We start from the raw sequence: 14,427 nt of genomic DNA, 5'->3' as shown, positions 1-14,427 counted from the left end.
TTCATGATTTTATCGTATACAAAATACAAATCCTTGAACAAATAATGTATATAAATATGAATTTATTTGTTTTATGAATGGCAAAAACAAGACAAATAGCAAAAACAGCTGCATCACAAAGGTGTGATAAAAAGCTAGTGATGCTAGATAAGATGGGGAGGCATACAGAAAGGGGCAATTAGGCAGCTGCTTATACATGTACTTGAAATCTACAATTGTGGTTTTTTTTCCTAATGAAAAATATCTGCAGTTTATTTACATGCTATTCACTATAACCAGGGTCTGTATGCTTCTCACTTTTTCCCTCTTTTTCCTCTTTGAGATTTACCACTTTTTTTGGAGTATTTTGCTTCCAGGTCAGACAGGAAACTGTTAAAATTATGCTCTCTGGAATTCTGCCTTTGCTGGAAATAAGAAAAAATAAAATAAAGAATAGTTATTAAAAAGGCAAAATGAAAACACAGTTATTTCATAAATATGCATCCATTACCTTAAGCATCATCACAAGACTATCATCCTGATCATCAAGCCCCATCTCTTTCTGCATTTCTTCTGCTTCTTGTCGCTCTCTGTCAGCCTGGAAAGTCAGACGCAGCATTACTCATAATGGACATTAAAGCTGGAATATACTAGAACCTAGTACTTGTGTGTAGATACTGTGTGTGTGCATGCATGTCCTACATAAATACACAACGTGGTGCAACTTTTGTTCAGTAACTCATTTAACATATCACTGAACATTTTAAACAGAGCAGTCATCATCTGAGGAAGGAAAAAAATCAACTAACAGATAAAATACAAGGTGTGAGAATGTATTTGGCTTTAATACAAAAACATTTCTCACCCTCTTCCTACGAGCCCTCTTCTTTTTTTCACTCTCCTGTGTAAATGCTGGGAACGTTGGAACTTCTTTGTTCTTCATGGCATCTTGGATGATGCTGCAGAGCCTGGGCTCATCTTCCTGCGAGCTGCACAGAGCTGAGGCCATGATGGCGTCCACATCTCCCTGATGCTGTACATACAGCTGGATCACATCCTGCCGCTCCTCATCAGAGCCCTTATATTTCTTCTCAAATTCAAGGATGTCCTGCACTGTAATCTAGGAGATGGACGGAGAAGTAGAGCAGACTGTCAAAAAAAAAAAAAAAAAAAAAAAAAAAAAAAAGTGTGACAGTTGCTTGTCATGGATATAAAACACAGCATGTTATGATTTATATTTAATGCTACAATATTAAACGGTCAAAATATATATATTAATTACTGACCAATATTGCTTGGTGCATTTCAGATTTGTGCACTATATTATGTGCAACAGGCTGAAGTGGGTTTCAGCGAGACACTAAACCCAAAGTTAATTTTGATAGTCAGGCCAGCACTTTGGATGGTAGCTTTTGTCATTGATGTGTGTGTTGGTGTGTGACTAGGTGAACGCATTTGTAAAGCGCTTTGGGTACTGATGAGGTAAAAAAAAAAGTGCTACATAAGTGCAGACCATTTACCATTTAATAACACACACACGTATAATGAGTGCATGGTCAAATGTTTTATTTATAGCCCAGAATCATACATTTTCCTCAAGGGGCTTTACTCTGTTCAACAACACCATCCTCTGTGCTTATACTCCTGTACAAGTATAATAAGGAAATCAAATAAAAACAAGTTTTAAAACATTTAACCAGACAATTTGCCTCTTCGGGAAAGCAATTATGAGGGTAAAAGTTACTTAGGATTTTTTTCTTTTTAAAAAGTACTGCACTGGTGTGTAGCCCCCAACCTTTGCATTTTATTGCTGCCAACTATAGTGAGCATTCCTCAACAGAATAAAAATATATAAAGTTTATACTCAATATTATGAATCTGCTATCCAGCATATTGTTAAACGAACAATATAAATAGCTCGACACAATTAATTCGACACAAAATACAACTTTTAGTGACTACCACAGTCTCATCACTTAACCCCTAGATAAAATCCCTCAGAAGAGAACACATTTTCAAATCAGGTCTCAAGTATACCTGACGAAACTATTGAATCTATCAGTTGCATCGGGTGAGCTTGAGATAGAACGCATCCAATCCCTGAACTGGTTAGGGCTTTAAGTGTCAAAAGAATTGGTAAAAAAATGAATAAAAGACCATTGCCTTTTACAAACAAGGAAAAGGATACAAAAACGTAGTCGAGGCACAATACGTTCCCAGACCCTGTTGAAAGCATAGTTCACAAGTTCAAAGTCAAAGGAACCTTGGCTACACTACCTGGATGTTGCAGAAAAAGGAAGCCATCAAAGGCTACAACCGGTGAATAAAAAATAGCCCTTGAGTCCCTGCAAAAGCCCTGTTAAGTTGCTCCTGGAATCATTCTATGAATTAATTAAATACTGTCATTAGGCATGTGTTCAAAAATCTGAACTAAACGAAATTCATGGTGTCAACAGCAGTAAGATGTTTTTTCAGTAACTCAGAGGGATTAATTCAATATTCTTCTGGACTATTAGTACTTTTGCACTTATTAAAGAATATACTTCAACTTTGTGTAAATTATTTGAAACAGCGACTACTCGCACTTTTACTCGTGTGTTGAGTTTGTGTTGTTTGTGTACCGCCACATGTCTTGACACAAAAGTCTTGATTCCATGTAGCGTCACTCGAGGAACGTGTCACATCATAACATACACTGTACACACTGACTCACGATACTGAAAGAAAACGGCTGCTGTGTTCCTATACCTTAGGAAACAGCAGTCTCCAGTAATCTTCCCAGCAGCGATCTTGACGCAGGATGTCAGACTCTTCGTCCACAACTCCCTGCTCATCATAAACAGCCCTCTGCTCTTTGTCGCTCAGCACCGCATACAGCTTCCCCAACACCTGGAGGGAAAAGGGAATCATGTGACACTGCATTTGATTCAAACACAGCCTTACTTAAAGAATCGTGCATTACAAAAACATGGCGCTAAGCAACGAAAAGGAAAGCTAGCTTGTGAGCCTAGCTTGTGTTTACGATGTGTTTTCTGACTGCACGGACTGAACCTGAAATTTCTCGGTGGCGAGCGGGTCTTCAGGAGCACGGTCTGGATGGACCTTGAGCGACACTTTGTAGTAGCTCCTCCGGATTTCTGCGTCAGTCGCCTCCTTTTTGATGCTCAGCACCTCGTACAGGTTGGAGGTCTTGAACAGCTCCTGGCACCGGTCGAGCAGAGCCATCCTGGCAGCTTTCTGGTTCGAGTTTCGACCGGTAAAGATTTACTCCTGCGTGTCTCAACGACCTTTTACAATAATAATTAGCTGTTAACGATGCAGCTATTATGGACGCCCTGTTAGCTGGCTGCCCTTTGCGAACATTTATTTGGCGCGCTCGGCCTACCACGTACTTCCGTACGTATTACGTCTTGATTACGTACACACAAGCGCGCCTTCTTATTAATTCAATCTACGTTATTAATGTTTTTGACATTGAATTTTTAATTATATCTCGTGTTTAAAGTGTACATGGAATGTAATGTAACAGAGCCTCGGGTTGATAAATAAGGTATTTCTGTAAAAGACAAACATTTTTATATATCTAAATAAAACATTACATACGATACAAGTTTAGAGGTTTTCTTCATGAATAGTAGCTCAGTTAATAACCCCTTCTCCATTTACCATTCATCTTTATTTTATTTGAACTTCTTTTAAATGTTATTTCTATTAAAATATGTTTTAATGTTTATAGTATTGATTTAATGTTAATGATTTGATTACTTGATTGATGAGTATGAGCTTGCATCTAGCCTCTGAAAGTGCCAGTTTTAAATACTGAGAATTATTAATTGAGTCGTATTAATCCTATATTAAATATTACCTGAATCAATTTAAAATTTTAATGCATACTTTTGTAACATTAATCTTTAACCAACAAATAATCAATTAAATGTCATCACAATTGGATGCATTTCCTTCTGATACTTTACTTACTCAAGTACATTATCAGAATCATGCAGCCACACTATAGTAATAATGTCTGCAATAAAATTTGATTGCTTTTGCAGCCTTAGCTTTTCTACTTTGAAAATATCAATACATAATTTCTTAGTAGTTGAAGCATAATTGTTTTTAGAAGATAGGAATCTCCATACAAAAATACGTATATCACTAAATTCCATAAGGCCTCATAGCTTACATTAAAACTAAAAACTATTTCAAAACAATTCAAGAGTGTGAAAATCTAATCTGGCTATTTACATACATGCACCACTGAGACAAGAACCTACAGATACCCTAGTATTTATTGGTGTGTTTGAAGCAGCACAAGAATACATCAAAGACAATGAAGCAAGTCACTCAGTATTTTTCACTGCTTCATGCAAAAGCAGAACACAAAGATACACATTGACTTTGAACTAAGCATCTGTAGATTGCACCCATCTGTGTTTATAAGCCTGTACAATATGCAACACTGGAGATATACACGGTGAACCCCCTGTCTCAGATGTTATCCAATTATTGCCCCATCTGTTTCTGTTGCATATTTGGCACAGTCTCTGTTGTTGTTTTTGTATTGACTTTCTGTCATCATAAATCTCAGCTGTCCTTTGTACTCGTGGACAAAATAAGCACTTGGACAACTGGCACATCATTATCATGATCAACAATGAAAAACAATATGACAAAAGCACAAGAGTTCTATTGTAAATGTTAGGAACTTTTGCTGGTGTGCAGATATTTCTCATTTGCTTTCCATCCACTTGCATAGATAGTGCAAATGGATTTAGAATACAACCATTGCTCTTTGTAAGGGAATATGTCCTTGTTATGGCAACAGTCTCTCCACAACAATCAAACGGCTTCACTCTCATGGTCAGTCTACACAGCATGTCCATGGCCGATGCATTTCCCCTAAACTGGTACATTGTAAAAACTGCCTGCAGGGGGCAGCAGCTCAGCATTCCTTTCTAGTCTTCACCATCTTGCTGGCATACTTGATAGGGATCCCCCAGCGTCTCATTAGATACACATCAAACACATAGGCCATCCCTGGCTCCAGGCCCCCGATCACGGCTGTGGTGACGGCCCGTTGAGGATTCAGCTCTTGGAAATACTTGCAGAGAACCCTCTCTGTGTCGGAGCGGGACTCTGGGCCCAGACAGGGCGCAGTTAGAGCTGATACTGCTCCAGCCTGTGCTTCATGGTTTCCAAGCTTTCTACCATACACGCAGTACAGGCTTCTTTCCTCTGTGCCCATCCAGGCCAGGGTGACAGTGTTGCAACCACGCAACCGGTTGAAGGATTTTAACTGCAAAGTGGAGGGCAGAGATGGGACCCCTCTACGGTGATAGGCTGAGGAGGTCTGCATTTTCACTGAAGCCATCAGACCTCCTGGTAAGTCTGGGTTTCCAGCAGCAGAGATCTGGCCTGTGGTAGTTCCTTCTTTTTCTAAGTGGATGAAATACGAAGGACTTCCTTGGAGCCAAATGTGCACTAAGTCTCCCCCCACAGCCTGGGAGGACAAAACCTGACCTTTACTGGATACGGTGACCTTGACCTTTTCACCTCCAGTGCAACTCTGCAAGGTCAGGAGGCCACTCTGCTGCCAGCCCCGAGGACGGAAAGTGAAGAACTGCTCTGAGTTAGAGGCTCTCTCGGGGAACGTCACCCACCTCAGTTCCCCTTCTCTTAGCGTGGTGATTGCCGGTCGAGCCTCTTCATGTGTTTGAGCAAATGTCCCCTTGTATGCCGCGCTCGTCCTGTTAACCCTGTCAATAATGAAGACGTCAAAGTAATACTGGGTATCAGGCAGGAGCTCGGAAACTGTGCAAACGTTGTCTGTGCCCTGGCACGAACACTGAAGCTCATCATACTCATCAGTGACTGAAGAAGATGGACTCAGGTGGTTTTCAGGATAAGCATCCCATTGCTGCCACCACCACTCTTTCAAAATTGGCCATACTGTCACTCTCCTCTTCCTCTCCTTCTTTTCTTGTTTCTGGTCTTTCTCCTTCCTCATGCTCTCTTGGGCGCCACAAAGGCTGGCGTAGTTTTGCTGTGAGTTGATAAGGACACAGTAATCAAAACTTTTTTGTGTTTGTGGGAGGCTGGTTATGGAGGCACTTGGCGCCCAGCTGAGGGTAACACTGGTCATGCCGACACCTAATGTGTGAACTCGAGGATCAGCTGGGATCAGAGGGAAGGCGCCTGAGGGTCCCAGGCCTTCATAGAGGTACACTGTAGCTCTGGTGTTGTGCTGTTTGGAGCGCAGTTTTAGGATGTAGATGGAAGCATGGGGATAGGAAGGACCCATGTAGGTGTCCGCTGCATTGCCAGTAAAGCTGTGTATTTTCTCCTCAGTCCCAGGACCTCGCCACCACACTTCAGGCGTACTCTTCTTGGTGCTCCCTTGAGGCAAGAAAAGAATTAGAACATTGTTAAAAGGGTGTATAAAGGCAAGCAAACAATTATGGTCAACTATGCATTTTACAGAATATGATATGTGATATGAAAAGTTTCATCCTCTAGTGTCCAAATACTAATGATGGGCCTTTTAAGTGAAGGTGGAGATAAACTGGCTCCAGTAGTAAAACTTGCAAAAATATTTACATATATCCACAGACTCTGGATTTTAAGAATTATAATTAGTTAATCTTCATATGTTCTAAAACTTCTCTGAAGGCAATCTTTTATTAAAATCATAAAAGAATGACTCATCCTGCACCACACTCTTTACCGACCTTAAAATTTGACATTATTTGAAGAGAGTTAAAAACCACTTTGATGTCTATGTGCTAGAGCCATTTTTTTCATGTTATGATACCTACTGCACTCCTAAGAATTCAGAGATCCATGGCTAGAAAAATTCAAATGTTAACCCCAACAAAATGGCCACATTATGTGACTGCAGCATCTCCCTGGGATCTCAGGGAGGGGACTGGCTTGTACATTCACATGATCACACCTATGTTTTGTTAGATACATTGTTGATTAAGAAAATCAATGAGAAATTTTTTTAACTACAGTTAGAAATGCATAAATTCCTGATATGTAAACACAGTATTCTCTAGATTAGTACACGACTACAAGCACAGGTTGTGTTTCACTATTGCATTGTGTAGGTCGCAGGACACAAGCACTACAAATTGCATAAAGCGCTCAAACAAACCACAAAGTACCAAGCACAAAAAAATCTGGCTGTGAAGCTAAACACTGAACACCTAATAAATGAACAATTAAATAAATAAAATGTCAACTATCCCTTCAACAATGGTTGTATTGTATTGTCATTCATACCTAAAGTGTTTTCATGTTGAAGTACACACTTCACTTGAGTGGTGCAACTGGCAAATAAATATGAAAAAAAAACCTTCATTGCTCATCTTTACGCTCCCTGTATGAGACCAAACGTTACAGAATCAAAGTGAATATTTCAGGCTGGTAATAGGGACCCATGAGCTCAAGGTCTGAATGATTCATGTGTCATTTTATAACTTTCTAAAGTTTTTTTTTAATCACGAAGAAAAACTACTTAACCTGAAAATGAGTGGAGAGAAGCCTTTAAGAAAAACTTAATCAGAAGTCTGAATATTAGTTTGCAGCTATTTCACCATGCTACACTGTGTTCATATCATTAGTTTGGTGTGTTAGCCACAACATATTGCAGACCAAGAGCACAGCCATTTATTATATATTTAATGTTTATAGTTAAGTTGTCAGTCCTTTTGTGTTGATCCATATTTCTTTTTTAAAATCTAAAGCTAAACCCTTGCGACAGCGTGACAATTTGTTTCCTACACTTTCAGCTTTAACAAATGAATTCATAAGAAGATGAAGGATAAAAATAATGTCTCATTCTGGGAATATGTGACAAGTACATTTGAAAATAAGGATTTCTAAACATACATCAGTCACAGGTGGAATATGATTGGTTAATTAAGTGTGATACAGTAGAAATAAATGGAACTGTTCATAAAGTCTCCCCTAAATTGAGTAAACCTCTGTCTGATTGAAGTCAGATTAGAGTGTCCAGGTCTAAAGACCAATCTGAGCTATGGTGGTAAAATCTAATTGATCCTCTTAGCTTAACCAGACATAGTGATGATCATAGTGGTGGGTAAAGTGGGTATCTGAACGTGCAGGTTGTGATCCTAAAGTCCACCCACATTGCAGGCTCTTGAGGGGTTTGTCCTTCAAGGTGCGGGCAGCCAAGCTCCATTCAATGGGAAGGTCACATGGGCTGACAGTCACCGACATCGCCGGAGTCTTCTTCTTCAGCGTGAAGTATAGCCTGTGGAGAAACACAAACGGTAACCGCGACAAGCTGTGTGATTCTTCACAGAGAGTGTCAGAAAGATAACACCCTGTTTCCATTTAGCTGCAAGGTGATGGATGGGATGACAAGATATCTTCCAGTGCATACTGTGCAGTGCTCTTTCATTTTGTTGGATGAGATTTGCAGATATGGTGGGGTGGTTTAAATTATTCTCCTAAAGCTTGTCAATTTTATTGTTTCAAACGTTTTCCGATCACCGTCTTTACATTTGCCTTCATGCTGATCAGACATTTGATAGCAGATCAGGAAAGGTGACCTGGAAAACAGGCGATAAGGCTGCATCAACAGTTTCAGATGGATATCTGCCTATTTGCTGTAACTATCTGGGATGGTGCTTAGCATAGAAACTATTACTTTGCTTATTGTGATCAGATGTTTAAACGGCAGTCTCATTGCATGTTGTATTACACATTTGCATATTAAATGGCAGTTCCATGGCAGCTGAAGGACAATTAACATCCATGCTGTGATGTGTTCGTCTTATGTTGATTAATTTTTTGTTCTTTTTTAAGTCACTGTTAAGCTGTTGACAATCACAGAGACCCCATGACCAGATGAAGCCTCAGCTTTGCAACTCATACAGTTGTGTAACTGCTTTTCCTTCCCAGTTGGTTACCCTTCATGAAAATGAAGTAACTGCATGGTTATTTAAATATTTGTTCTCCTTCTTACAAATAACATCATTTATGATTTTGCGCAGATGGTGGATGTTTCCAAACAGATGTGCGACATTGTCATTCTCAAGGGCGCTTTGCAGCTTATTTAATAGAATGATTAATTTTTGAATCATTGTGTTCTCTCTATTATTTGACATGTGGTTCTGCATGACTGCACTGGTGGACAGACTGCAGCACACAGGGAGATGCATTTCCCAATTTTCATCTAGTTTCAGTGAGCAAGCACTGGCACTGTCCTGCAGGGTTCAGGTCAATTGGGCTCCACTTCCTCTTTGGTCTTATTACAGTGGTGCTGGTATTGTCTCTAAAATAGGTGGTTGGCGGATGGCTGGTGACTTACTAAAGAGATTAACATTTTTTTTATGTGTCTTCAAAAAAACTGCAAATAAGGAAATCATTCGTTTTTTACTGTTTAGGAATTACTCATGGTTGTGTTATGTTTTAAAAACCGTTATGCTTTATCACAGATTGTTTAACAATCTGAATTCTGTTGGGATTATCCCTTTTATATTTTGGATACTGACATTTACATAATTTATTCACATTTTAGATGTACATTTATCAGTTTTACAGTTTAACAATGATCACACTCGGTTTTAGATATTTGAAAAGTAAAGATGACAAATATTTGCAGTATTCATCTTTTCTAATGTGAGCGTTTGCTGTTTTCTCAGTTTTTTATTACTGTGGATTAGATATTATTTATATTTGGATTTGGGGCTATTAAACAGACAAAACAATTAGCATTTAGCAACGACAATACAATTAATTTTAATCTGGATTTAATTTAGCATTGGTATCTAAGTGCATATTGTCATACCATATGTAACATTGTTTCATTTCCATGTGTCCATTTCAGGTTTAGTCTCTACATTACATACATCTTATCAGTTATGTAAACATCTCTCCTGGTTAACTACAATTCATAATCATAGCCAGTGTTGGAAAAAAACAAGTACATAAGTAAGTAAATAAGTACATTTACATGTTGTAGACCTACTTTTATTTTACTTATGTATTTTGTGGTTACCTTTCAGATTCAGGTTAATAATAAAAATGTATACATAATTAATTATTACAGTAAATCATTATGTGTTGTTAAAGATAAGATAAAACTTTACAAACTAAGAAGCCGTGCATTAAGTAACTAAGTATCCACATGTACCAATTGTAAGATTAAAGAGATCTAAATATTAATAAATAATAACCACTATCCAGAGTTTTTGTCAGATTTACCATCCTGCATAATGAGTACTTATGCTTTTAGTACTTAAAGTAAGTTTTGATGGTAAAACATTTGCACTTTTACTGATGTAAAACTTTAAATGCATGACTCCACACTGTGATATTGTTTTTTCTAAAGTAAAAGATCTTTTTCAGCACAAAATGAACAGGTATTTAAACTTACTCAGGTTTATGGGAATATTTTAATCCAATTCATAACTTCTTGCTGATTGGGATGCAATGAGCTAGACTCAAAACAATTACAAACAATGGAAATTATATTAAAAATAATCATTAACCCCCCTAAAGACAAAATGCAAATACACCACATGGATGTATAGCACTTTTCCTCATCCCATCTTTGAACCTACCTGCGTGTTCTTCCTTTGGGGAGCGTTATAGTGGTGACCTTTCCTTCTGTTAACCATGTAGTGGGGCGAAGTGGCACCTCGTTTTCAGGTGCCAGAGCTGGGTATACCTGGGGCCACCAAGGCCCACAAAACAGTGCCAAAGCTACACTAAAACACCAGGACAGAGCTGTTAGGGCCATTTTTCTATCTCGTTCTTGTTTGACTCCTTTTAGTCACGTCTTGGATGTGTCCCAGGCTGTGAAAGCAAATGGATAAAAGGTCACGAACATCAACCAGAACCAATCAGCAACACACACACACACACACACAGCAATGCCCTTAAACACACTTGGCTACATTTCTTCTGTCCCATTCACACAGAGACGAAAGAGGTGATGATTCATTGATATGAAGAAACATCCTATCTTATTCAGACAGAATTATTCATGTAGAAGAAAAGAAATTACCATGCTAAATTACTCTGGGATATGTGTGTAGCACAGCTTGACACTCACTGTAAAAAGAATCACCCATCGCACCACTTTTCAAAGTGTGAAGTGGGTTGTTAATATCACTCTTATGCCGATGCCTTTACATCTACTTTTCTATTTTTAGTTGCAGAGTTCAAATGTGTCTGTTCGCCATATATCTTTCCTTATGTGTATTAGTGCCAATTTATCAAGAGCAGAGGCTGACAGCACTGATGATGCTCCACAGCAGTCAAATCCAGTCAGCATAGGTAAATGTGATCCCTGAGAAGAGCCACTTTATCTGATTTGTTATAGTTTTTCATTCCTTTTTTTATTCCTATAAATAAGTGTCTGTTTCCTGTCTTTTATGTGTATTTATATAGTTGTGTATGTGTGTGTGATTGTGGATGGTTTAGTGATGGCGGATGGGATGATTACAGGTCTCAGTCTTCTTCCCCCTCCCCAGAGAAAACACATTTGTTCAAAGTCACAGAGTCTTCACAAACAGACTCCCCGCCTTCCTCTAACAAGGTGTATTATGTCAGTGCTGTGCCCTCTGGATCAGATGACAATCACAGTGGAACCATGGAGGCGGATACAGAAGGTACATCTGAGTCTTCTGGGCCCCGGGACGCACTGAGATCCTAACTCGCAAGCCATCGCACAGCTACAAAGTCACATGGAGGCGCCTGCTCATTATCCTTGCAGAGACAGAGGGGAGTGAACGACCCATAAAGCTTTAACTGAGAGACATGCAGAGGGAGAAAGGCAGATTGAAATGAGAGGGAGGGAGGGAGGGAGGAGAGGAAGGGGAGGTTGAGGTAGGGAGGGCTGTGAAAATGGAGAGCAAGAAGAGAAGAATGTTGGATGCTAGAGCAATTAGAGGAAATAAGACGGAGAATGGAAGAGAGGAGAAAGTGCAACTGGAAAAGAGAGGGTTGGAATCAGAAAAAAAAGACTATACAACAAGGTTGATATTAATTTGTTTTTGTGTTTTCACCAAACACATTAAGCTGATTGGAGCTTACTTTAGCAACAGTGTTGAATGAGCTCTAATGTGTCACATATTACCAGATGGCTGCACAACCTCGCACCACCTCTCTCACACTCGCTCTCATTCAATCTTGATAAAACTGAAGACACAAAAAAGCTTGAAGGGCTTGTTTCTTCAAAACGCGCCCGTTGATAAAATATGCATGCGGCTCCTCAGCAAATTATGGCCAATTGAATTTTCATAAGGCAAAAGGCTGGGTCTTACAGAGAGAGGGAGCTTAGTGAACTTAACTACCGCCCTCTATAAATAAATACACACTCCCCTTTAAACACAGGACCTCATGACTTTGATGCTCCCGCTCTCTGTCTGCACAGCTTTATATCTTTTAGATTAGTTTCCTGTGTCCATTATTTTTATCCCAGACTGTGAACTGGCTTTTTTTATTCTCATTACTTTTTGGGTTTTAATTAAAGACCCCTCTCGATTTTCTTTTTCTCCCTCTCCCTACTCATCCCTCTTTTTCTGTTTGCTTTTCAGTTCCTTTGGCCCCCTTATTTAGAAGTTGATGCAGGCTCAATTTCACAGGGACTGGTTGAGTGCTGTGTGTTATCTGTCCGCACATTGTATTAGCTGTCTTCTATCTCCCTGTGCTCTGGCAGGACCATCTGCCTTCTGTTATCTGTGGGCAGAGACAGATTAAATGGCATAGGGTGGGCTCTACAGGATCCGTTATCCCCCCCAAACTACTATGGGCAAAGAGCTGGCCCATGGTTCATGTGGGGGTTGATGAGAAGATGGTAGGGTAACATGCAATGACTGTGGAACAGATTTTCTACCTCGCTGCCTGCGCAGTCAAGTATATTAACCTTTCTCTTGTCTTCCTCACTTTCACTCCCCCTGTGCCTACATCATTAATTTACTTGTCTATTATTTTTCTTCGTCATGTACACTTCTTGATACTGTCCACACTTCACATCACACTTTCACACTCTAAAGTCATTCTTCAAACTAGAAGAGTTACTGGCAATAAGAGAGAAAAGACATCCAGAGTCAACACTAAAACACACACTTAACAGATGATCACAGCTTTCAAGCATGCAAAAAATTTGCTGCTGTCAAGATGAAAACCATCCTGCAACAAATAAAAGTGCCCTCCATCTGTCTCGGCTTTTAAAAACCCTCCAGAGACGACACACACTCTCACTCAAAAAGAAGTGATCCAAAGAAATAAGTTGCTGACTTATGCATCCTGTTGAAATCTGAGATACTGATGCACTCACACACACACATACCCTCACACACACACACGCACACACACATACTCTGCAAGGACAACAACATGCATGCATCGCCCTTACCTTCACTCAGTGCACGCTCTCCCACTTCGGCGCAGAGAGTGAGGGATGTGATCAAATGAGAGAGGGAGCGAGGATGGAGGAGGAGAAGAGGAGGATGAGATCCGGTGGCGAGGATAGGAGGAGCGACAGCAGGTTGTTGTTGGGTGTTCCCCTGTCTCTTTTTCCCATGGGGTACTGCTCTGTCTCTACTTCAGGAGGTGTCTCTTGGGGTCTATGGTGTCCCTTCAGGGCTGTCCCAGCTCCTGTGTGCCGTGGTGAAGTGCAAGCAAGGCTCCCCAAGGGCTCTGTCCTCACTCTTTCTCTCTGACTCTCAGTCCTTCACACGTGGGGGCTTGTCCTGCTAAACACTGTGTGAATGTCGTCCGGTCAGTGAATCCTGAATCTCCTTCTTCTCGATTTGCCTCTGCCACTGTTTTTTTTCCCACCCCCTGTTCTTTTCACTACTTCCCTCTGTTTACCTTCTGTGGTAGTGAACAAAGCTCACTTGCAATTCAAATGGGCTCATGTGTGATTGTGTGTGTTTGTGTATCTGTATGTGCAATCTGAGAGTGAGGGAGCGAGTGGGTGTGTGTGAGGGGGCTGACGGTGAGGTCGCTGAATGGGGGTGGTGATGGTGAGAGAGGGAGAGGGAGAGAGAGAGAGAAAGAGAGAGCGAGCGAGAGACTGTTCATGTGTTGTCAGGAGGGAGGTGATGTAAAAGTTAAATACACTAACTATTTTACAGCTTTTGATAAAAGCTGCAGTAGGAAAGGTCTTCAGACAGCATGTTAGAGGTTACACTGCCTTTGTGCCCTTTATCACGCGGCCTCTAAATGTTTAACATGTTTAAGTGAAAGAATTGCTCTTCTGCCACTTCTTGCAAATGATAAGGGTGCATACTGTGCTTTTGAAATGCTAACAGTGCTAAGAAAATATCTGCATTTTTTTATGCAGCAAAATCTCAGAATCTTTCTGTTTTTATTCACAGACCAAGAGTTCAGTTCTATGAAATAGTTTTATCATATGAATGGAAAACAGGATGCCCAGTATACTCCTTGTTTTGATGTTGTATT

At 40.0% G+C, this 14,427-nt stretch overlaps 2 protein-coding genes and 1 long non-coding RNA gene across 3 annotated transcripts; all 3 read right to left on the bottom strand.

The window, feature by feature from the left end:
- Positions 1-44: 44 nt before the first annotated feature.
- dnajc9 (DnaJ (Hsp40) homolog, subfamily C, member 9) lies at positions 45-3,384 on the bottom strand. The gene is made up of 5 exons (XM_067516671.1): positions 3,031-3,384; positions 2,728-2,868; positions 845-1,099; positions 491-577; positions 45-404 (listed from the first exon to the last, which is right to left on the bottom strand). Exons 1-5 carry the CDS (start codon positions 3,202-3,204, stop codon positions 294-296), a joined length of 768 nt encoding a protein of 255 aa, XP_067372772.1. The 5' UTR covers positions 3,205-3,384; the 3' UTR covers positions 45-293.
- LOC137133248 (uncharacterized) lies at positions 1,529-2,721 on the bottom strand. The gene is made up of 2 exons (XR_010915223.1): positions 2,168-2,721; positions 1,529-1,623 (listed from the first exon to the last, which is right to left on the bottom strand). It is a non-coding gene; the product is annotated as an uncharacterized lncRNA (long non-coding RNA).
- Positions 3,385-4,201: 817 nt separating the features above from the next.
- ndnfl (neuron-derived neurotrophic factor, like) lies at positions 4,202-13,941 on the bottom strand. Its single transcript, XM_067516616.1, has 4 exons — positions 13,376-13,941; positions 10,575-10,809; positions 8,133-8,257; positions 4,202-6,375 (listed from the first exon to the last, which is right to left on the bottom strand). The coding sequence occupies exons 2-4, from the start codon at positions 10,751-10,753 to the stop codon at positions 4,922-4,924; spliced, it is 1,758 nt and encodes a 585-aa protein (XP_067372717.1). The 5' UTR covers positions 10,754-10,809; positions 13,376-13,941; the 3' UTR covers positions 4,202-4,921.
- Positions 13,942-14,427: the final 486 nt, after the last annotated feature.

Source organism: Channa argus, chromosome 1 (assembly GCF_033026475.1).
Source record: "Channa argus isolate prfri chromosome 1, Channa argus male v1.0, whole genome shotgun sequence".
In the NCBI taxonomy this organism is placed as follows: domain Eukaryota; kingdom Metazoa; phylum Chordata; class Actinopteri; order Anabantiformes; family Channidae; genus Channa; species Channa argus.
This window is presented reverse-complemented; position numbering and strand designations above follow the sequence as displayed.

What these genes read in the sequence shown, in the direction of transcription:
- dnajc9 (XM_067516671.1), bottom strand. Translation starts at nt 3,204, where the DNA reads ATGGCTCTGCTCGACCGGTGCCAGGAGCTGTTCAAGACCTCCAACCTG. An exon ending in TCGCCACCGAGAAATTTCAG is followed by an intron (nt 2,869 to 3,030) that starts GTTCAGTCCGTG and finishes TTTTCCCTCCAG; the next exon opens with GTGTTGGGGAAGCTGTATGC. An exon ending in AGAGGGCTCGTAGGAAGAGG is followed by an intron (nt 578 to 844) that starts GTGAGAAATGTT and finishes CTGACTTTCCAG; the next exon opens with GCTGACAGAGAGCGACAAGA.
- ndnfl (XM_067516616.1), bottom strand. Translation starts at nt 10,753, where the DNA reads ATGGCCCTAACAGCTCTGTCCTGGTGTTTTAGTGTAGCTTTGGCACTG. An exon ending in CCCAAAGGAAGAACACGCAG is followed by an intron (nt 8,258 to 10,574) that starts GTAGGTTCAAAG and finishes GTTTCTCCACAG; the next exon opens with GCTATACTTCACGCTGAAGA. An exon ending in ACCCCTCAAGAGCCTGCAAT is followed by an intron (nt 6,376 to 8,132) that starts GTGGGTGGACTT and finishes TCTTGCCTCAAG; the next exon opens with GGAGCACCAAGAAGAGTACG.